The sequence below is a fragment of the Ictidomys tridecemlineatus genome, chromosome 11 (assembly GCF_052094955.1).
Source record: "Ictidomys tridecemlineatus isolate mIctTri1 chromosome 11, mIctTri1.hap1, whole genome shotgun sequence".
NCBI lineage: Eukaryota > Metazoa > Chordata > Mammalia > Rodentia > Sciuridae > Ictidomys > Ictidomys tridecemlineatus.
The window spans coordinates 122323652-122347145 of NC_135487.1; the positions used below are offsets into that span (position 1 = coordinate 122323652).

Here is a 23494-nt window from a genome sequence, read left to right on the forward strand (position 1 = left end):
ATATGTACCCCCAACAGTACAGAGCAGAGATTTTAAAAGACTAGTATTATTTTGAAAATAAAATCAAAGTGATAGTGTATGTTAATGCCCAGCTACAAATGCAATGTGCAATTTTTTTTTTTTGGGGGGGGGTGGGTACTGGGGATTGGACTCAGGAGCACTCCACCACTCATCCCCAGTCCTGTTTTGCATTTTATTTAGAGACAGAGTGTCACTGAGTTGCTTAGCACCTTGCCATTGTTGAGGCTGGTTTTGAACTTGCAATCCTCCTGCCTCAGCATTGGAAGCCACTGGGATTACAGGCGTGCACCACTGCACCCAGCTGATTTTGGCAACCTTTTTCTGTGATAACAAACCTCACCCATATCTCATGACTTCCAATGTAAACTTTTATTTTTTTTGCACAGGCAAATTAAGTGCTGCAAATCATCTGAAGTTTTGCTGGACTCAGCTGGTTTAAGTTGGATTTGGCTCTAGGATGTGGGCTCTGTTTACTTTTCTTCCAAGTATTTTCTTGTTCTGGGGTCTGGATTGAAGCAGCAGCCAAGCCCAACCATGGAATTGCAAGTGGTGTCTTGTTGGATACATCAAATGCTTGTATTCTGACTTCTTTTTGCCCAAAATATGTCACACAGCCAGGCCAAAGGCCAGTGAATCAGGAACATATATTTATCCCCCAAAATACTTGACAAGATCATCTGACAATGAGAAAACCCATTTACTTCTTTAATAGGAAGGGAGCCAATAGTTGGAAGCAATAATCTTATCTATTCCAGTGCTGTGAAACCAGTTTCTACTCTGTGAGTCACATTTTATCCACTCAAAAAATATCAAGACTCTTCCTCTGAAAGTTCATTAGCTTCTGTATTAGGGTTTTTTGAAAAAACATAACCAATAGAGTGTATTTTAACAGTAGACCCCCTATACCCATGGATTCTGCAACCACAGATTGAACCAAGCTGACTGTTCCCTAAACAATACAATATATCTGTTATGATTATTCATAAAGCATTCATATTATAGACAGTATTTTTAGCAATCCAGAGATTTTAAAGTATAAAGAGGATACATATAAGTATATATGTTGTATGCAAGCACTATGCTATTTCATACAGGGCATTTGAGCATCTGTGGATTTTGGTTTTCATTCAAGTCTGGAATTAAACCCCTGTGGATACTGAGGAAGGACTGTATATACAGGGAAGGTTTATTTCAAGGAATTGGCTTATGTGGATTATGGAGGCTGTTAGGTCCAAAATCTGCAGGGTGGGTCAACGGCTGAAAATGAGGGATGAGCTGATGTTGCAGTTCAAGTGTGAAGGAAAGTGTGCTGTCACGGCGGGGGGAGGAAGGATGCCAGTCTTCTGTTCAGGCCTCCAACTAATTAGATGAAGTTCACCCACATTATGGAGGTCAGTCTGCTCTATCCAGTGTCCAGCCATCCACATGCTATATCTACTGAAAACACTGTCATGGAAACATCCGGGATGTGTGGCCACATATCTGGACACCCTGGCTCAACTGAGACAGCATATGAAAGTCACATCACAGCTTCCGCTCTGGCAGGCAAGCCCAGCTTGTGAGACCAGGCCAGTGGTACCTGAGTCTCCAGACTCTGCGTCTCAGCCTGGGTCTCCTCTGTGTTCTCATCACTGCTTCCTGGAGCAAAGGGTTCTGCTTTTCCGCGGAGCCTTCAGATACGTCCCGTGATGACAATTCTTCGCCTGATGGTGGTCCCAGGGATGAGCTCTGCCACATTCCTCTGCCCGACGTGATACTATTCTCTTCATCACTCCCAGAAGAAGATTTTCTTCCATTTACTTCATCAGAATCTCGAGCATCGTGATTTCCTCTTTGTGCAACTTATTTCATTTTCTCTAGAAACTTTCTATCCTGCATGAAAGCTAGGATGGGTGGATACATTGTCCTCGAACAAGATAGCCACAATATAATATGCCGTGCTCCGCGGGTTCTTGCCTCTGGATATCCCTTACTGGGTCAAACTTTTTGGCTAAGTTTGGGCTATCATGTGTGTGTGTGTGTGTGTGTGTGTGTGTGTCTGTCCCCTTCTTTACATTTTCTTTAATTGCCTGTTTTCTTGGCATGTTCCACTCTGTGACAAATCCTAGCTCTATGGGCCATTTCTTTGTGCTCCATTTTGATTCCAAAGCCAGACCAAACCAAACCAAACCAAACCAAACCAAACCAAACATTACAAGAAAAGAAAGCCACTGAACAAATTTATTTTTATGAATAGCTATTTTTAAATTTTAACACAATGCTGTGGTTTGAATATGGTTGGTCCCCTTTAAAAGCCACGCTGATTTTTAATCCCCATCAGACAGTATGAAGGAGGTGGAAATGCAATCTAACTGAGCTGTTTAGAGTTGGGGTCTTTGGGAAGCAAGGGGTTAGATAAAGCCATTGGCATGGAGCCCCTTGTGGCTTTGTAAGAAGGAGAGAGACCAGAACACACACACCTGCATTCTCCATCTCTTGCCATGTGATACCCCTGCACTGCCTCTGGGTTCTGCCAGCAAGAAGGTTGACATTAAATGCAGCCTCTTGACCTTTGGGCCTCCAGAATTGGGGGTCAGAATAAGCCTCTTTTCTTTATCACTTGTGCAGTCTGTGGTACTGTTATTAGTAGTAGCTAAAAGACTAAGACACACAATTTTTTTTGTGTGTGGTGCTGGGGATTGAACCCTGGTTCTTGTGCATGCAAAGCAAGCACTCTACCAACTGAGCTATATTCTCAGACCTAAGACACACAATATTAACAAAACAAATCCAACAGTGCTTAAACAAGATAGTGTACAAAGTCTAAATTACATTTATTCCAGGAATGCAAGGTTTGGTTGATATTTCAATGTTAATATAATTCACTCTATTATAATAGGCTGGAGATGTAGTTCAGTGGTAGAGGACTTGCTTAGCATGCACAAGGCCCTGGGTTCAATCTTTACTACTGCTGAGAGAGAGAGAGAGAGAGAGAGAGAGAGAGAGAGAGAGAGATTATACACACATGCATCGTATACAATTCATCCTAATACCAAAATAAGAGAGTCAATTGATACATCAAAAATATTTGACAGATTTTAAAATTCATTTATGATAAGAACTTTGAGTAAAGTAAGAATACAAATGAACTTCCTTAATTTGATATTTGAAGCATCTATGAAAAACCTATAGTCCATATCATACATAGTTGTGACAGATGAATTAATTCTGCCCATCTTTGGGATAATGCAAAGATGTCTACTTTCACATCTTCAATTCAACATTGTGACAAAAGTCTTAGCTCAAGCAAGGAGGCAAGAAAAAGAAATAAAAAGTGCACAAACTGTAAAAGAATAATTAAGGCTGTTGTCGTTTGTAGGTAGTGTGATTATACATGTAAAGATCCTGATGGAATTTATCAAAAAGCTACTTGAAGTTAATGAGATGGGAGGTTTCAAAATTAATGTACAAAAACTAATTGTGCTTATACATACCAGCAAAAATTAGAAACTGAAATTTAAGAAACATTGTCCATTATAATAATCAGATAGGAATGGCCTAGGGCTCTATTTGACAAAAACGTGAAAAAACTGGACATGGAAAACTGCAAAACACTGTTGGAGATGTTAAAGAACACCTGAATAAATAGACAGCCGTGCCTTGCTTGTGGGTCAAAAGGCTCAAAATTGTTGAAATGTGAATTCTCAGCCCAGTGTGGTAGGACATGCTGGCAATCCCAGTGACTAGGGAGGCTGAGGCAGGACCATGGCAAGTTGAGGCCAGCCTCGAAACTTGGTGAGACCCTCTCTCAAAATAAAAAATAAAAAGGGCTGGAGATGTAGCTCAGTGGTAGAACCTTTGCCCAGCGTGCACAAGACCCTGGGTTCAAGCCCTAATACCACAAAAATAAGTTAATTAATTTAACTAAATTAGAAAGGCTAGCGATGTAGCTCAGTGGTAGGGTCCTTTGAGTTCCATTCCTAGTCGGGGGTGGGGAAAGAGAAAACAGAAACAAAATAATAAACATTGTATTTCTATTTATTAGTAGAAAAGACAGATCTAATCTATATTAGATCTGATCTGAGTTGATCAAGAATTACATAGTTCTGGAATGTTCGGGGTGACTGGGACGGAGTGCGTGCACACACACACACACACACACACACACACACACGCGTGCACACAGCATGTTGAGATGACGTGTTCTACTTATGATTGTGATCGTATTTACATCAACGTATACCTTTGTCAAAAACCACGGCATCATATATTTATAATGGGTTCACTTCAATGTACGTTCATCGTATCTCAATAAACTGATTTTTAAAAGCCTTTAAGTCGGTGGAGAAGGAGGGAAAACATTTTTAGCTGAAGAAGTCATGAGGCCACTGGAGCAGGACGTGCGTGACCACAGGGGAAGAGACACAAAGCAGCACCGTGTATGCAAAAGCAGCTTTACACCCCGGGCTTGCACTAAGGACTCCACAGTCTCAAAGAGGAGACTTCTGTGTGGTCCCCGACACTTTAACCTTGGCCATCCTTGTCTCCACATGGGCTTTCTCACGCCTGGGAGCAAAGGTGTGGGCCCACCGTCTGGTTTCAGCCATTCCTGGGGACCATTAGGCTGCTTCCCCACATGCTCTCGTTCTCCTTTATCTTTGTGCATCACTGACCACTCATTTTGTTTTTCTCTCCGTCTTCCTCTTTGGACTTGATACCTGGACGCAGATGTCAGTATTGGACGGCACCTTTCCACATTTCTTAATGGCTCAGCTTCCATTTTTTTCTTCTATTTGCAACCCTAAATACTCAAAGGTTGGAAAAATTGGAAATTAAGGTCATTTATTCTCTAATCCATCATCTGAATTACACACAGGCGTCAGGTACCAAGAACTGGTAGTTTAAAGCGATAAGGAAAGCCATGAGAGGGGTTCTAGATATCCAGACTTGGGATGAAGAAAGAGAAATATCCCAAATGTCAGTCGGGGTAAATGGCGAACTCCTCCCTAGTGTTCGGGGGCTGATTTGCATGTGCCTATTTTCTCTATTTTATTTTCATGGACTGTAACATTTTGTTAGGAATTGTAATTTCCCACGATTTTGTTTCTCAGCTGTTTTATGCTCATTTGTTGGCACACCAAAAGTCCCAGTACGAAAGCTTGTAAAGGTGTGAACAGTTGGACCCTGTGCAGATCATCCTACGAGACAGCTGTCAGATGTGACCTGGTGACTGCCCCGTCCATCCGCAGTTTGATGACGTTTGCCTGGTGTGACTTTTCTAGGGACTGCTGGGAAATAGGGAGGTGTTGATGAGACCGTGGAGGGGACAAAGGTGAAAGTGTGCCACTTGGATTTCAGGAGGTCTGTATCATGGCGAGACCCGCTGAAGTCAGAAACTGTCTTGAGAGACCAGAGTTCTGAAAGGAGGCCCTGGAACACTGATGGACGCGCAGGGTCTCCGGGTTGTGGGATGGCACCAAACGACAGAATAGCTTTGATTTTCCTCAGCCTTCATAGGAGAAGAACCTGGCCATTGGGGGTTCTTCTTCCTCCTTCTGTTTCTGTAAATGTGCGCTGAAGGGTGAACTTCCGGCCCTGACTTCCTCAAACCCGAGAGCTGTCACCTCTTGACCCGAGGGGCATTATTTTGGTGTCAGGAGAGTCTTCATTTAACCATCTTCCATCTGGTCCTCATGCGGCCGGGGCTCTTGCTGTTTATCTGCGGTGAGTCGGACACCTGGGAGCAGGGTCTGGGAGCCATCACACTGGGGCTCCACTAGCTGACCATCTATGGGGACTCCTGGGGACCAAGTCTCCGCCTGGCGAGGCTCAGGGATGCCCGGCACATCTCAGATCTGTACTTCCACTCGGGGCTCAGAGTCAGGCAGAGCTTTGAGGAAAATCATTGTTTCGGTTTTTACCTAAGACGTGTTCACTGCCCATCTCTCCTTCTACCCTTAATTCTGTCTTTGTTCTTGATGGTTTCAGCAGCCGTGCCAAAAGAATATCTGCACAACAGAAATAACCTTTCAGTTCCCTTCTTCTTATTATCACCAGCATTATTTTTTCTTCGCCCTCTTTGCACCCCATCCCTACTGTCAAGCCTTAGAACTCATCATCACCCCCTTTTTCAGGATTCCTCCCCACCCCACTGGAACCTGGGCCACTTTCTCTAACACTGTCTCCGAGGGGTCTGTGACTCCCGGCATTGCTTTTCCATGATCGGTGACCACACACCATGTGCTCCGTCCCCATGGGACGCAGATCCCCCAGCCCATCCCCACGACACCCCTTAATCTCTCAGTCCCCACAGCACTGTCCTGCTCAATCCTATTTTTTTTTTTTGTTTTTGCACACTTTATATGTGTGCCTGAACAGCTGGAGGGGACTTGAGACAAAAGGCACAGCCCAGCTGACATCTCCATTTAATGTGGGACCCCAAATTTCAGGCAGCTCTCAGCACTGCCAGGCACTTTCCTGCACTTTGACGGTCCTCTTCTCCTGCCCACGATGACCACCGTTTCACACCGTCTTTCCCCTAGATGGACCCCTTTGATTCCCATTTATACCCTTGCTTCATGGCACGTTGATAAAATAAAAACCACCAGAAGAAAACGTCCTCGTGCTTCTGCCGCCGCATCTACCCACTCGCTGTCCCCTGCGGTCACCTACTCTGCCTCCTCTCCCACTGTCCTCAATATCTTCTCTCTCACCCACCCCCTTGCCCCATCCTCTTTCTGTCTCCCTTTACAAATTTTCAGTGAGTTACGGTCTTTGTTTCACTTCCTTCCATCTTTTTCTTTAAACTCCATATTTGATCTTTAATTGTATTAAGATCTGCTTTTTTGAAATAGTGTCTGGGATTTTTTAACAAAGGTTTAGGGTCTTGTGGCCACCAGTACATTTCAAAAACCCATTTCCCTCACTTCAAACATCCCCTCCCCCCTCACTCTACTCACATCAAATAGTCTCTCTGTAACCCCCGACAGCTGATAAATGGCTTTCGGTCTCTGTGGTCCTTCCTTTTCCTTTCTTGAACCCATTTTAATTGGTCTTTTACTCACTGCTCCACGAAAACTGCTTTTGCTGATCAAGTCCACTACGTCCATGTGGCCTCACCTGGTTTGTAGTTTCCACTCCTCAGCCTCTTGGGGCACTCAACACTGAGGATCACTCCTTCTCCTGGACACATTTTCAACACCTGGCTCCCAGCATACTCTATTCTGCTGGCTCTCTTCCCTAAATTATATGATTCTGTTGCTCCATGAACCATTTTCAGCTTAAATTCAAACCTTTTTCTCCAGCTTTGACTCCTTTGTTAAGCACCTTTTATGTATTAGTGGCCACTCAAATATCTAATAGCCTCTTTCCTTCCTTCCTTCCTTCCTTCTTTCCTTCCTTCCTTCCTTCCTTCCTTCCTTCCTTCCTTCCTTCCTTCCTTCCTTCCTTCCTTCCTTCCTTCCTTTCTCGCTCTCTTTTTGGTGCTGGGCATTTCAAGGACTTCACACATGCTCGGCAAGTGCTCTGCCGCAAAGCTAAACCCCAAGTCCCTTATTGACCATCTTAAACTCAAACAGACCTCTTGACCTTCCACCTCTATCCGCCACCACCACCAAACCTAACCCACCTCTCCCCACATCTTCTCCATTTCAGTAGCTATCACACATTTCTTCCTGTGGCTGTGGTCAAAATTTTGAGTCATATTTAATTCATCTATTTTTTTTGTACTTTCTATTTCATATTAATTCTACTTTCAAAATTCATGCTAACACAGGACCGCTTCGCAGCATCAGTGCTGCCTAACCAAGCCGTCACCCCTGCTCTCCTAGATTCCCACTAACGTTCTCCTGAGCTCTCTTGCATTTCTACAGCCTGATTCCTTTACGATGTCAGACTGAACTTGTAAATGTAAATTGACTCAGAACTGTTCAGGGGTCCCCATCACATCTAGATTAAACCCAAAATTGCTCTGAAGTCCGTAAAGACCCCCAGGACTGGCTCCTTTCAGGCTGATGCTCTCCACTGTCCCTCACCTGCTCAGGTGCAGGACTTGCCTTCTCCTTCCTTCCTAGACAAGCTCATCCCTACAGCCCCAAGGCCTGAGCATTTGCTGCTTTTATCTCTGCTAGATACACTTTCCTAGTTATTCCAAAGTCTTGCTCCCGAATCTATTGAGACAGTCAAGACCATCCTAAGACATTCTGTAACTTATTCCTCTGCTCTGTTTTTCTTGTGTCACCAACCACTTTAGGAAACCATCCTACATTTTATTTTGTCATTGTCTCCCTCCCGGCATAGCATTAATTCTTGACACCACAGACTCTTGGTCATATTCCCTACTGTAAACCTGGTGCCATGCACAATGACTGGCATACAGTAAACCCTCAAAATTATTTTTTAAAAGACCCCAAGTTTAATAAAAATGTGCAGTACAACTTAAAGGAAACTTTGATTTGTCTTACAAGGATTCAATAAAAATGTACATACCAAATAATATAAAGCAAAAACACAAAACCTCTAATTTTTAATGATATTTTAGAATGCACTAATGCATCAAAGATTTGTATAAAATTTGTATGAAATTAAAATTAAGGCATTGAAAGACTACTCATTGTGTGGATTAATACCTAAAATATGTTTCGCTCCCCCTGCTTGAGAAACTAATTATTCAAATAAGAATTTAACCTAAAACAATAGGCATCACAGACTAAACGTAATAGTGATAATATTTATTGGATACTAAGTAACTTTCAGGCTCTATTCTAAGCACTTTGTGGATATCAACTCATTTAATCTTCACAAAAACTCTGCCTGGCAGGTACTATTATTATCTTATTTAGTAGAAAAAGAAACCAAAACACAGAGAGGAGAAACATTTTTCCTAGAGTCACAAAGCTTGTAAGAGTAAACTAAAGATCCAAATCTCTGCCTTCTAGTTATAAAGCCTGCATTATCTCCCAAGTTTTTTCCTTCTTGACCTTTATGACACCATAGTGGGGTGAAATCCTTGGGCTAGAAGAGAATCAGGAGAAATGTCTATCCATTCTCTGGACCTAAGCTTCTTCTGATCTCAAGTTGGTAAAACAAGGGACTCCAAGCCTTAGCCATGAGACCCTCACCCCCTTACCTGAGTGTGTTGTGGTCCTGAGACAGCGAGTCCTGACTGGATCATCAAGACTTTTGACAGGAGGAGGTGGAAATGGGAATAAGAAGTTCTAAGAGGGATGTTAAGTAATTAAGAGCAAAGCCTTAATGGAGAACAAAATTGACCAAATTACCTTCTTAGATGGTGCATGTATGACTATGTAAAAAGGAATCCCACTATTATGTATAATCGTAATGCACCAATTAGAATAAATAGATTTTTTAAAAATAAAGGTTATAATTTAAATAACTGTAAGTAAATAGAAAAAAAAACCATTAGAGGAAAGGGAAGCAGGGGAGGAGGGGAGGGGGAGGGGAAGTACTGAGGGCTGAATTGGAGCAAATTATACTCCATGCTTGTAGAAGTATGTCAAAATGAACCCCAAATATTATGCATAACTATCATGCACAACAAAAAAAAAATTAAGAAACAACAAAGTTACCATTTCCGAATGACAGATGACAAAAGTTACTGGAAATTATGATCAGAGGGAAAAGAAGTGCTCCGGGGTGGGTGTTCTGTGGGTGACATGGAATGTTGGTAAAGGAACAGAGAGAAGGAAAGACAGAAGGAAGGGGAGGGAGATGAATGAGGGAAGTGAAAGAAGGAGGAGGCAGTGACAAGGAGGGAGGGTCTACTGCTGGAAAGTCCTAGGGGAGTCACACTTGTCTGCCTGGAGGACTTCCTGCCTGTGCTGATGTCTCCTGAATTTTCTTGCAGCTCTGCTCTGCGAACCTGACGGTGAGTTGCACTTCCTTTACTTCCTCACAGTCTGTCCCTCAGCTCAGATCAGGAGACCTGTGGATGGCCCTCTGAGCAGCCCCTACCTGTCCAAGAGGCATCTGGTGACAGCTGCTGAGGTGTCCGGACATCAGTGGCTCCCCTGAGCCCAGGCTGCTGAGCCGTGTCTGCCCAGCTGGGTGATGGGGTCTCGCCTGGCCTTCTCCTTCCTTTCTGGGCAGTCTCAGCACAGGGATGAAGATGCTATTTGCATAAGAGAGGCAGAGGGTGCCAAAGGCTGACGTTAGAAGAGTCTCTGTCCTCCCTGCCCCAGGGGCTTCAAGTCCCCTGGGGACTCTGCCATGGGTGATGGAGGAAATGCTGCAATCACAGAGCCATGGAGAACAACACTGAAGTCTGTCCCCAGGCCACGTGCAACCAAGTGCTACTGTGCCTCCTGCCTATTTTTAGCTCCCCTCGGCAGCCACAGTTGTTGCCCCAGTTCAGTTTCCTCTCTCAGACTGGTTTATGCAAATTACTTCATGGCTCTGATCCTGATTCAGAGTCTTGCCTTTCTCAGAAGAGGGGAGTAGGAAAGTCTTCTGCCATGAGAAATCTCACTAAAGCAGCTTCCAATATAATATATGCTAGAACCGCTCTCGTGTGCTTAAGATACTAACCTAAGGGTTAAGAGAGGACGTTGTGCTACCTCCAGAACACAGAATCAGGGATTCCTGTGACCAGAGAGATCGGAATCGCCTTGGCCCTCTGAGTTCCTTCCCTAATATTTGTCCAAGTCCAGCTCCTGCTTGGTGTTAATGTCACACGAGCTTTGTTCTTGGTCTCTCCTTTACCCTTAAACTCAGGTGCCAAATTCTAGCCTAAGCAAAAATCCATAGTAACATCAAGGATAGAGAAGCAAAATTCCCAGGTATCTCCAGGTAATCTCTGCTGCCTGGGATTTAATGGCATTAAGCTTGACCTGCAAGTCTGAGCTCCAGGCTCTTGTAGTCATCCCTGTGTGGCTTCCAGCTCCACCTGCTCCCCTGCCCTGGACAGAAGCTTGAGTGGACTCTGGGTGCCCAAATGCCTGTTTTATTCCTTTCTCTATTCAGCTCCAAAAGCTGTAATGCTCCTCTGTTTTCTGGGGACCAGCTTTCTGAGGACAAAAAGAACAGGGTATTCCATGCCCCAGGTCAGAGGGAACATTCTGGTAACCACAGATGGAACTGAGGTTTAAAAAGACCCAGGGAAAAGCCTTGTGTGTGGGGGGGGGCAGAATTGGAAATGATAGACATTAGTCTAGGAACCATCTCTCAGTGATCCAGAGTACTCGTCGCCAGCATCTGGTGAGGAGAGGAAGAGGTTTCTTTCAGAAAAAAAAAAAAAAAATTAAATCTCCCACATGTCAGAGGCTCTAAGAGTTGGATAAACACGTGCCCAAAGATTTGTGAGATTTGTAGGCTGCTGCAACTGGGAGTGCTAAGGGGAGAGGGGAGAGTAGAATGCACCTTCGCCATCTTTATTTACCCAGAACAAAAGCCCTAAAGGATCCACCCCTGAGGCCTAAGGCATGGACTAAATTCTCTTCTCCTGTGGCTGCAGCAGAGGTCTGTGTCGAAGTCTCAGATCAGGGGAACAGGGCTGTGAGGATGTCCACAGGGCACTTCCCAGCAATGGGGCTAGCGACGTAGGGAAGGACGTGGTCGACACAGAGGGGTTTGAGTTCCTCGGTGCTGTCCCCACCCTGACTGATTCCTCAGGTCCACATTCTGCCTTAGAAACAGCCTGTGTCTGAGCTGGGAGGGGAAAGAGAACAGAAGAGAATAACGACCAGGTGATAGACCATGGTCCACAGAAATGTATTCGCTTTTATTAAAAATCACAGCTTCCCCGTCTCCAATGCCAGCTGCAGCGACTGTCTTCAATGTTCCTGCCCTGGCTTCCAGAAAGGGCTTCTTAGTTCCTGGGTAGAAACTTCAAGAATTAGAAGATCCGAGTCACAGTGCTGCCTCCTGGAAGTAGCTGCTGTGGCCCGTGGCAGGATGTGTGAGGATGCACGGCATGGGTCTGTGGCCAGGGGAAGCCCATGGGCCACTTGAGGGAACAGAGGGGTATTGTGTGGCTGGGGACGGAATGCCTCTCACCGGGAACTGTGAGCCCCTGGCCCTGCACTCTATCTGTTGAATCATTCTCTCCAGAGCTGTTTCTACATCTCGTGCTGACAGCCAGGCCTGCCAACCCCATAGAGGGCAGCTCACTGACCCTGACCTGTGAGACCCGGCTTCAGCCGCCACCTGTCCAACCCCAGTTCAGCTTCTTCAGAGGTGGCCACAACCTGGGATCAGAACGGAGCAGCTCCCCAAAGCTCCAGATCCCCACGGTGTGGAAGGAAGACTCGGGGAACTACTGGTGTACCATGACGACAGCGGGGAATAGACCCCCCAAACAGAGCTGGAGTTCCGACATACAGGTGCAGAGTGAGTATCTAAGGACCGTGCTTCCAGAGTCCGCTGGGGAGAGGACGGCAGATGACCTCTCCTGTCCCTGGGATGGTAGAGGTGGAGGGAGGCTTCAGCTATCCTCGTATCCCTCTCTCTCCAGGGTCAGCTTGACCAGGTGGCAAGAGAAGGCTTGGCAGAAGTGTGTGAATAGACTATTGGAGAAGGCTTGTGTGTGTGTGTGTGGGGGGTTGATTTTGAAAGAATACAAAAAGAAAACGTTATTATTATGAACCATGTCATACCATATCAGATTGACACTTCTGTGACATGATCTCCTGCAAAAACCCAACATTGAGTCAGGTGCCAGGGTGCACGCCTGTAATCCCAGTGACTTGGGAGGCTAAGTCAGAAGCATTGAAAGTTTGAGGTTAGCAAGACCCTGACTCAAAATAAGAATTAAAAAGGGCTGGAGGTATAGCTCAGTGGTAGAGCACCCCTGGGTTCAATTCCTAGTACAGAGTTAGAGGTGTGGCCGGAGTATGATATTCATATCTATTACCTCCAGAACATTAGGTAGTTCCAGACTTCTAAAAACTCAACACTAGTGAAACTAAACCTTCTGCTATCTCCACCCCAGCAATAACCATTGAACAGCTCGTACACAGCAGGTGCCAATTTAGTGCTTCACATATATGTTTAATTGAAGCGTCACACCTGCAGGAGATAACTATCATGGCATCCCCATTTACAGATGAGAAATTAAGTCTTATAAAAGTAATTTGATCAAGCATGCACCGCAAGCAAGAGTTGGAACCAGTATCCACACCCAGGCAGATTGACTCACAATTTGGACTTATAATCACTATATTACTGTGCCTTAAAAAAAAAAGAAAGCTTGAGACTCAGGGGAATGGAAGTCACATTGTCCTAGGCAAGGAGGCGATGCCACATTTTCCCATGGTGATCTTATCGTATCTTTCTAACCCTATCATCACCACCAAACTAGAAGTGATTCCAAATCAGTAGAGCCTCCCCTCCAGTCAGACTTTATGCATCATGACTTTGCCTTCAGCTTTGCCCTGAAGACCCCCATACCTACTCCCTGGGCTCCAAACACTCCCTGCTCGGGGTCCTCCCACATGATCTGGTGTTTGTGCAGGAATCCCTGTCTCCGACGTGAGCTTGGAGACTCAGCCTCCAGGGGGACAGGTGATGAAGGGAGACAAACTGGTCCTCATCTGCTCGGTGGCTGAGGGCACAGGAAACATCACCTTCGTCTGGTACAAAGGGCATTTGGGCTTAAACCTGGAAACCAAGACCCAGCGTTCACGGACAGCAAACTTGGAGGTCGCACCAGTGACGGAGAGTGATTCCGGCCAGTACTACTGCGCAGCTGACAACGGCGACGGCCCCAGCCTCAGCGGACTGGTGGACATCGCTGTCAGGAGTGAGTTCCGTGTGGTGGCAACGGGCCTCTCCTGGGGTGCTGGGGTGCCTGCAGCGTGGCCGGCTCGGCTCCGTGTTCCCCTGGGGTGCCTTGGGGAAGTTCCATGGGTGGAGTCTCTGGGGACAGGCAGGGATTATGGCTCTACTGCACCAGTGGAGACGCGTCTCTGACAGTCCACTGTCCCTGTCAGTTCCAGTGTCCCGCCCTGTGCTCACCCTCAGGGCTCCCAGGGCCCAGGCTGAGGTGGGGGACGCGGTGGAGCTTCACTGCGAGGCCCTGGGGGGCTCTCCCCCGATCCTGTACCAGTTTTACCTGGAGGACGTCACCCTGGGGAACAGCTCGGCGCCCTCTGGGGGAGGAGCATCCTTCAACCTCTCCCTGACTGCAGAACATTCTGGAAACTACTCCTGCGAGGCCGACAATGGCCACGGTGCCCAGCGCAGTGAGGCGGTGACTCTCAATTTCACAGGTATACCTTCGGCCTCTTCCCCAGCACCCCAGGAGAGGCCCACTGACACCCCAGTGCCTCTGCTGCTCTACTCAGGGCGAGGGTCCTGTGGGAGGAGCTGGAGGTTGGGTGCCTCTCTTCTTCCTTCAATGTGAACAGCCGCAGATCCCTAAATAAATAAGTACATCCGTCCTGGGAGAGCAGCCGTTGAGCAGAGCCCGTACCAAGAGGTCTGTCCCCAAACCCAATTCCTTCCCTACAGCAGCTCACCCCAGGTCTCCCCCTCAGTGCCTGCCGAACCCAGAAGCGAACATCTTACTCCAGGGGTCGTTGAGGGGCTGCTCGGCAGTGTTGGTCTCGTCACTGCAGTCCTGTTACTTTGCTACTGGCTCAGGAGAAAAATAGGTTAGTATTTATAGAGGTGGGTATTTTGTGACCTCAGATTTCACTGAAATAGGCTGGGAGGGTAACATGTAAACTGCAAAGGATAAATATATGCTTTTAGCCACCCTACTACGGATCTTAAAAAGCATAATATTTCTAGTAAGATTCTTTATCTCCCCATATGTCATCGATTGAGGTTCAGCTGATGTCATATTCTTTTGTGATTAAATTTTTTTATAGAGAAGCATAATACTTTAATTCATCAGCCCCTGGAAGAGAAAAGCCCTTAACAACTCCAGCTAAGCCTGCTCCTCTCCTAGCTCTAAAGTCAGCGCAGAGGGTCTTATTTAGCTTTTGGGTTTGCCAAAAGCTACTCCCTACTCCCCCAAAAGCTCATTCACATACCCACATGTTCTAATCATTGCCGGAAACTTCACTCTTGAGTGGAAATGCCATTTTCTCCAAGACGCTTCAGCGGGTCACACGACCTCCCACGGTTCTCTTCTGTTATGAATTCCGGGTGACTCAGCCTCCCACTCTATCACCAATGGCAGTTACGTATTCCTTGGTGTATTGAGCTCCAGGCTCTTGCTGTCCCCTGAGCGAGTAGGAGATGGAGCAGGAGAGGACAATGTGAGATTTTCATTTAAATTCTAGACTTTTCCAGCATCTTTGGGCACCTCAACTATAACATGGCTGTGGCAACACCTGCCTGTGAGAACGTTGGGCAGGATAAGATTCCCATCCTCACATCATAGACATGAGAGTTCAGAGACCTGGGCTCCACTCCTAGCTCCAGTATTTTTTGCTTTGAGGCAGCTCATTTATATTCTGGACCTGAGTCTCCTCATTTGTGAAAGGAAGGCTCTGCAAATAATTGCTCGGATGTCCTCTGAGCACAGGGTGGCATCCACAGTGGGCATTCTGGCAGGAGGTGCATCCCTGTGTACCAGGGCTATAAGGGAGCTGAGAAGGAGATTCCTCCATTGACAGGTTCACTCATCTGTTTGACTTTCAGGAAGATGCTCAACCAGGGACCCACACAGGTAAGACCTCTGCTTTCTCTGTAGGTGCTACTAATGCAGGAAAACAAGAAAATTTTTAACTCTGAATTGTCCTGTTTTTGGGGGGAGCTGTTTTCCTATCTTCTCATACCTAAAAATCACACCTGAGTTCAATGTACTTTGATTTTCTACTTCTGGTCTTTTTAAGTTTCATATAATAACTAATTGATCATTTTTTCTATGTCTATCCCTTTCAATACAACTTCACAATAAGAAAGTGACATTGCTTTGACCAGGACTGTCCATTGTCTCAGCCAATGTCTAAGGGTCTGTTGGCTTCAGAGACCCATGAACATATGGAAAGATCTTGAGAGTCCTAAAGTATTTCAGGGTAGGTGAGGTATACACACATTTCTGTAATGTTAGACAGGAATAAACAGACTGAAAAATTATTGATGACATTCTGTAGAAGTTTAGAGGAAGAAAACATTTTCAAATACTTCCTCCTAGGGCTACCAGTGTTTATTTGATGTATTTTATACTGTTATTGTTTATGCCAACAATAAACAGATTTTTCTTTTCCAAATCAGAGTGGCCCTCTTTCAGGGGTACATCACATGGATGCCTGTTTAATTCTGCCTTTTCTTCAAGTTCCTTAGTGTGGCCAGCCACCTGTTTTCCTCTGGGGTGAATCATTCTTTCTCTATCCAGGATTTAGTGAGCCTTTATCAGTGACATCATTTCAGGTGTGGGCTGTCCCACAGTGACTCAGTCAGCTAAGACCTGTGGAATATGTGCACTAGGGCGACTGCAGTATCCACACTTAGGGCCCGCGGCTTACACGGTACAGGAGTGCCTTCCAGTTCCCTGGGCTGATATTCTGTCCAGGATTCTTCCTTAAAGAGCTTCTCTCCTTGGCTGTTTTACGATCTCGGATAGATGGGTCTGGGACATCTGGAACGCTATTCCGGACAGCTCACTCGTGTTTCTGTGTTTGTAGGAGCTCTTCCAGTCCTGAACCCCAAGAAGCCAACTATCTCAACTCACCTGACCCAGTGCAGCTACCGCCTGTATACGAAAATGGTAAAGTTTCTCAATGACCTGGGCCCAAGTAGGCATAGCATTTGAATCAGATTTTCATCACTGTGACCCAAAGACCTGACAAGGACAATTTTAGAGGAGAAAAATTTATTTGGTGATTGCAGTTTAGAGGTCTCATAGACGGCCGGCTCCATGCCTTGAGGCTCAAGGTAGGCAGAAAGAACATCGGAGAAGAAGGTCGTGGTAGAAGAAAGCAGCTCAGGACATCACATCAGGAAGCAGAGCCAAAGTCCCCTCACCAGGGACAAAATATATACCCCAATGGCACAGTCTCAATGACCCACCTCCTCCAGCCACACCTTTCTGCCTACAGCTACCACCAGTTAATACCCAGCAGAGGATTAATGCACTGGTTAGGGGAAGACTCATAACCCAGTCATTCCACCTCTAAACTTTCTTGCATTGTCTCACACGTGAGCTTTTGGGGGACACCTCATACTTAAGCCATAATAAATAATAAGCTAAGGAGCTGAGCCATGAGCTGACCTCTGCTGGCCAAACCTGATCCTGCTGTGTCAGCCTCCTCTACAAATAAATGATCCATCAGCCTCCAGGGCTGGGACAGGCGGTAGACACACAGAGTAGACTGAATGATAGGAAGAGGGACTTTGTCATGATGTCGAAGCCATTTATGGTCCTGCTACCTGGGCACAGCATGGCAGTTGGCCCTATAGAACTCTAGTTTATGTGCTAAACTGGCTAACTTGCCTGCAAACTGTACTGGAAATTATTACTAATCAAACTGCTACAGCCTTTGGCCACACAACAGACCCAAATGTGAGTGCCTATCTATCAAGACCGCTTGGCATTAGATTACCCACTAGCTGAGGAAGGGGAAGTACGTGAAAAGTTTAACAGTTCAGACTGTCGCATCCAAATAGATGACCACGGACAGACAGTTAAAGACATAGCCAGCAATATCAGAAAACTAGCACAGGTGCCTGTCCAAACCTGGAAAGGCATTAAAGATTGGAAATCAATCTCACTATTTGCAGGATGGTTTTCAGCCCTTGGTGGATTTAAAAGCTTAATTGGCATAGCAGGTCTTCTGCTGTTAACCTATTTATTACTTCTACGTTTGGCTTCCCTGTGCATGAAAACTATTGGGTCTACTATAAAAATAGCTGCTAAAAGAAAGGCAACAACGGAGATCATGACATTATATAAAGCTTTAAAGCCAAGAAGAAGATGATGATCTTTGATTGAAATAAAAATCATCAAAGGGGGGAATGAAGCAATCCAAAGACCCCCCACACACACATCCGGAAGACCCTTGCCATAATTAAGCTTCTCCTCTTGTCAGATCAGCAGGATGCCTGCAGAGGTTACTGTGGTGGGTATTTCCTCTTTCTTGTATATGCCAGGTTTGCACACAAAAGCTGTGATAGTCAAGTCAGCAAACTTGTTGTAAAAAACGATATTATCTCTGTTTTCTTGGTAAGAAAAAAAAAATTGTGGAACCTGTGTCTGGTCTCGGGCATGGAACAGAGAGAACTTGTCCTGTGAATCTCCAAGGACCTCCTCCCGCCACCACTGGGTATAAAGCTCAAAGAATTTCCAAAATCTTTGCTCAGAGAAAGAATTCTTAGGAGAGAGTCACCTCTGAACCCTGAAGTCAACAAACCTGCTTCCTGAAAATTCCTCGGGTGTCCACTCTTCTGTCCTACTTCAATGGGTCCTTTCTTCTCTTGCAGTGAATGTCATGCGTGGGGACGATGTGTACACCCTGGTCTATCATGTCCAGCAGGAGCAGGAGTCGGGAGCAGGTGAGACTTGAGGCTGGGGATGAATTTGCCTCTGACCTTTGTCTTTCCTTCTCTTGGAACCAAGAAGATAATCAATTTTTTCTTTGGATACTAAGGTAGTCATACTAGATCGAAAAGCAAAATAATAATAATAATAGTAATGAAAATCAATCTAAGGGAAATACCCAGAAGATGAAGAAGCCTTTATTGGTGAGCATTTATTTAAAGACTTTAAATATAAGTGGAATCTCACAGCATGCACTTTTTCTTTCACAGCTGAACACACGAGGACACAGGTGGAGAATAAGGTGAGACGGGTTCCTATTGGTCATTTCTCCATGCACATTCTCTGTTTCCCCTGAGGACGGTTCACAAACTTCTTAAATGATAGACACTTAGAGGAAAAAAATGTCATGATCTCTTATCTACCATCAGAATGGAGGAATTTCTGTACAAGGAAGGAAGTTTTGGAGTCTTACATGTACATTTGCTGACAAGAACAATTTCAGAGGAGGTAAAGTTTATTTGGGGCTCATGGTTTCAGAGGTCGCAGTCCATAAATGGGCTCTATTGCCTGGACCCAAGTGAGGCAGAACTTCATGGCAGAGGAAAGCAGCCCACGACCTGGCCATCAGGAAGCAGAGGGAGAGCTCTGTTCATAAAATATATACTTTGAAGGTACCCCCCACACACACACCTACCTCCTCCAGCCACAGCCTCCTGCCTACAGTTAAAATTAATCCATTCAAGTGGATTAATGCAGTGATTGGGTTAATGCTCTCATGACCCAATCATTGCATCTTCAAAATGAAATTGCATTATCTCACACATGAGCTTTGGAGGAACACCTCCTATCTAAACCATACCGAATTTTTAAAAATTCTATTTATTTGAAAATATTTTTCCTAAAATACTGTTGGAATATATACACACACACACACACACACACACACACACACTATATATATATATCACTTAGTGCTGTTAAGGTCAACAAAACAGTGTGCGGCAAACTAAATTAATATTGAACAAAACTAAGCTCATAGTGATTTGTGTTATGAGATATCAATAATTTGCAAAACTCAAACAATTCAAGATATCACTGATGATACAAAGTCACTTTCTGAAAATTGTAGGTATCCCAACTGCACAAAGAGTAGGTGCTTAGCATTTTCGTGCAGTGCATTCTGGCAGCCAGATATCTCAGGACAGAATTCAAGTCCTTGGGAAACTCTGGTGCTATGCTAAATTTAGTTTTCAATTCTGAAATCTTTAAAAATGATAGCCCATGACAATGGCCCGTAAGGAGGAGGGAAGGCCTTATATGCTTGGATTAGTCTGCAGCTCATCAGGAAGGAAGTCCTCTGTAAGCCTCCAGTTGGCAGCAGGCCATCTGAAAATGCTTATGGGTAGTCACCATCTTCTAAGAGGCTCTTATTTACATGCTGTTGGTGCACCATGGTGGGAAGTATTCAGCTGACTGGGGAGGAGGGTTGGTAGACTTCTGTTTTTTATTGCAGAAAATATGCATAACACAAAATTGCTGTTTGTATGTTCTCCTTGTCTGTTGTCCTCTGATTTTATCCATGTGACTTTGCGTTCAGGTCTCTGCAGACATCTATTCTAGGCTGAGGAAGGCAAACATTGCAGATGTCGACTATGACGACACTACGTAAGGTGGTGGAAGACTCTGCTCTTCAAAACCCATCCATGCCCCGAGCCTCAGACCAATAGGATCTTCACAGATTCTCAGGAGTCAGATTTCCAATCTACTTCATCTACATGCTTTTTTTTCTGTGAGAAAATTCCTTCATCGGCTGTGAAGTGAAGTTGGCACAAGTCCTGAAAAAACCACCCAGGAGAACCAACATAGACCAAGGACAGGGAAGGATTTTGTTACCAGAAACTGACTCCTGTTTATTTTTTTTTGGGGGGAGTGGTCGAATTGTGAATTTCTTTTTTTTTTTTTTTGCAAGAAGAAACAGGGTGAAATAAAAGAAGTGAGCTACTGGAGAGGAGGACAAGTCACTGAAAGTGGACGCCAAGGTGAGCGATTTCACATGACTGCTCTGCAGAGAGAGCTGGTCTGTCGATCTGTACAAGAGCATACAGTACCCAGCCTCCATAGTGCTGTTTGCCTCAACTGTCCTCTTTCCACCTAAAATATCGTATTCAGTGCATTTTGAAGCACCATTATCCAATTATAATTAAAACATTTACATAAGAATTTATTGCATTTGCACTCAATTTTAATGACATAGTTTGTGTAACAGGCCAATCTCAACACCTCCGTACTAGTCTTTGTGTCACAGTCCTGAGTTCTGTCTTTGTTGAAGCTTCTAGATGCTTTATGAACACAGTGCTACTTCTTCCATCTTCACACCCTTTGAAAACATGGTAATATACCTTGGGACCTGTTTTAATTTTTGAATCAAGCATGTGCTCATCCATAAATTTAACCAATATAGAGATATACAAAGTAAAACAATAAAATAAAATGAAACTTGCTCTATAAGCCAATACCACAAATGGCAAGTTTTGTTTTTGTTTCATTTTATTTTTGTCTGTGGTTCTGGGGATTGAATCCAGGGCTTGTGCATACTAACCAAGTGCTCACGTCCAAGCCACATCTTCATGCCCACAAATAGCAAGATTTTTTTTTTTTTTAAAGCTTATGTATGGGGCTGGGGATGTGGCTCAAGCGGTAGCGTGCTCGCCTGGCACGCACAGCCCGGGTTCAATCCTCAGCACCACATACCAACAAAGATGTTGTGTCTGCCAAAAACTAAAAAAATAAATACTAAAAAATTCTCTCTTTCTCTCCCTCTCTCACTCTCTCTTTAAAAAAAAAAAGAAAAAAGCTTATGTATTTTTCCAGTTACATACATATAGATACCTAAAAGCATGCCTATTTAATAAGCTATGAAATACTTCAAAATCTGTATATAGAGATCCTTATGCCATTTTAAAAGTCTGTATAGTATTCTGTTGTATAGCTAAGTCATAATGTACTTTTTTTTTTGTTGCAGAAAATATACATAACACAAAATTGATCATTTCAACAATTTTTAAGTGTATAATTCAGCGGCATTAAGTATTATCATAACATCATTTAATTCTTTTGCTTAGCGATGAATATTACAGTGGTTTCCAAAATTATGTATTATAAACACAAAGCTCAAATGTCTTTATATAAGCATACTGATATACTCCTGCTAGATTATCTAAATTTGTAAATTTGGGATTACTGCATCTTAGATTATATGCATTAAATAAATATTTTTGTCTTCTTAAGTTTCTTCCAGTGAGGCTGCACCAATTTACATACCCACCAACAATGTATGAGAGAATCAATTTGTGAGGAAAGGTATCATTGTTAATTCAATTTATTTTTCAAAATTATTTATGTGGTTGGGGACTATTCCTTAAATTCACTGTTAATTTATAGTTCTTCAAAGAGTTTTTTTGAGTTTAGTCTTTGCCCATTTTTTATGCATTGTTTCTTCTTATAGCTGTTATAGGAACTATATATCAAGGCATGATTTATGTGCAGTGAAATGCACCTATCGCATGTGCATAATTTAATAGACGCTCACATCTGAGACTTCCAAATCTCTATCATGATATGGAATTTTTCACCCAGAAAGTTTCCTCATTCTCATAGCCAATTTCTTCTCCTCTCAAAAACAATGACTGAATTATGTGTCTTTGGTCCATTTCCCCGTTGTGTGTGGTGCAAATGTTTATGTCTCAATATTCATTTTATGTTTTGTTTATAAGGAATTTTAAAATATAGAAGGCTAGTTTTCCTACAGCTATTCTTCACAGAACTAGAAAAATCAGTCCTTATGTTCATTTGGAAGAATAAGAGACCCAGCATAGCCAAAACAACCCTGAATAAGAAAAGTGATGCAGGAGACATCATAATACTTGATCTCAAATTATACCACTCAGCTATAGTAACAAAACAACATGGTATTGGCATCCAAGTAGACATGGAAGTCAATGGAATAGAATAGAAGACTCAGAGACAAAGCCACATAATTACAATCATCTGATACTTCACAAAAGTCCCAAATACGTATGTTGGAGTAAAGATACCTTTTTTTTCATTTTTAAAATTTGTTCTTTTTAGTTATTTATGACAGTAGAATGTATTTTGACTTATTATACATGCATGGAGTATAGCTTCCCATTCTTGTGGTGGTACATGATGTGGAGTCACACTGGTCATGTATTCACATAAGAACACAGAAAAGTTATGTCTGATTCATTTTATTGTCTTTCCTATTCCCATTCCCCTCCCTTCCCTTCATTCTCCTTTGTCTAATCCAGTGAACTTCTATTCTCCCCTCTCCCACCCCTTTATTGTGTGTTAGAATCTTCATATCAGAGAGAACATTTGGCCTTGGGTTTTTTTGGGATTGACTTATTTCACTTAGCATGATAGTTTCCAATTCCATTAATTTACCAGCAAAGGCCATAATGTCATTCTTCCCTATGATTGAGTAATATTCCATTGTGTGTATATATTACACTTCAAACAGCCTTTTTAACAAATGGTGCTGGGGAAACTGGGTAACTATATGTAGAAGAATGGAACTACGTCCCTGTTTCTCACCCTGCACAGAGGGCAAATCAAAATGGATCAAAGACTTAGGAATTAGTCCATAAACCTTGCAACTGCTAGAAGAAACATAGGGTCAACACTCCATCATACAAGTATAGGCATTGACTTTCTCAACAGGATCCCTAAAGCTTAAGAAATAAAACCAAGAATCAATAAGTGGGGTGTCATCAAATTAAAAAGAAAAACACTTTTGCAAAGGAAATAAAATGATTAAGAGAGTGAAGAGGAAGGGTACAGAATGCGAGAAAACCTTTGCCAGCCACTCCTCTGCCAGGGGGGTAGTATCAAGAATATATAAAGAACTCAAAAAACTCAATGCAAAACAAAACACAAAAGAATCAAATCAATAAGCAGACAAAGGAACTAAACAAAAGTTTCTCAAACAAAGAAACATAAATGGCCAACAAACAAATAAAAAAATGTTCA

The 23494-nt window shown here is 43.8% G+C and overlaps 1 protein-coding gene and 1 long non-coding RNA gene across 2 annotated transcripts; one reads left to right on the forward strand and one right to left on the reverse strand.

Annotated features, from left to right (window-relative positions):
- Positions 1–845: 845 nt before the first annotated feature.
- LOC144368407 (uncharacterized) lies at positions 846–10394 on the reverse strand. Its single transcript, XR_013428170.1, has 2 exons — positions 9973–10394; positions 846–6008 (listed from the first exon to the last, which is right to left on the reverse strand). It is a non-coding gene; the product is annotated as an uncharacterized LOC144368407 (long non-coding RNA).
- LOC144368398 (Fc receptor-like protein 1) lies at positions 9776–21732 on the forward strand. Its single transcript, XM_078027245.1, has 10 exons — positions 9776–9886; positions 12067–12345; positions 13469–13756; positions 13947–14225; positions 14493–14609; positions 15607–15634; positions 16593–16675; positions 18388–18459; positions 18715–18746; positions 20043–21732. Exons 2-10 carry the CDS (start codon positions 12285–12287, stop codon positions 20112–20114), a joined length of 1032 nt encoding a protein of 343 aa, XP_077883371.1. The 5' UTR covers positions 9776–9886; positions 12067–12284; the 3' UTR covers positions 20115–21732.
- The last annotated feature ends 1762 nt before the right edge of the window (positions 21733–23494 follow it).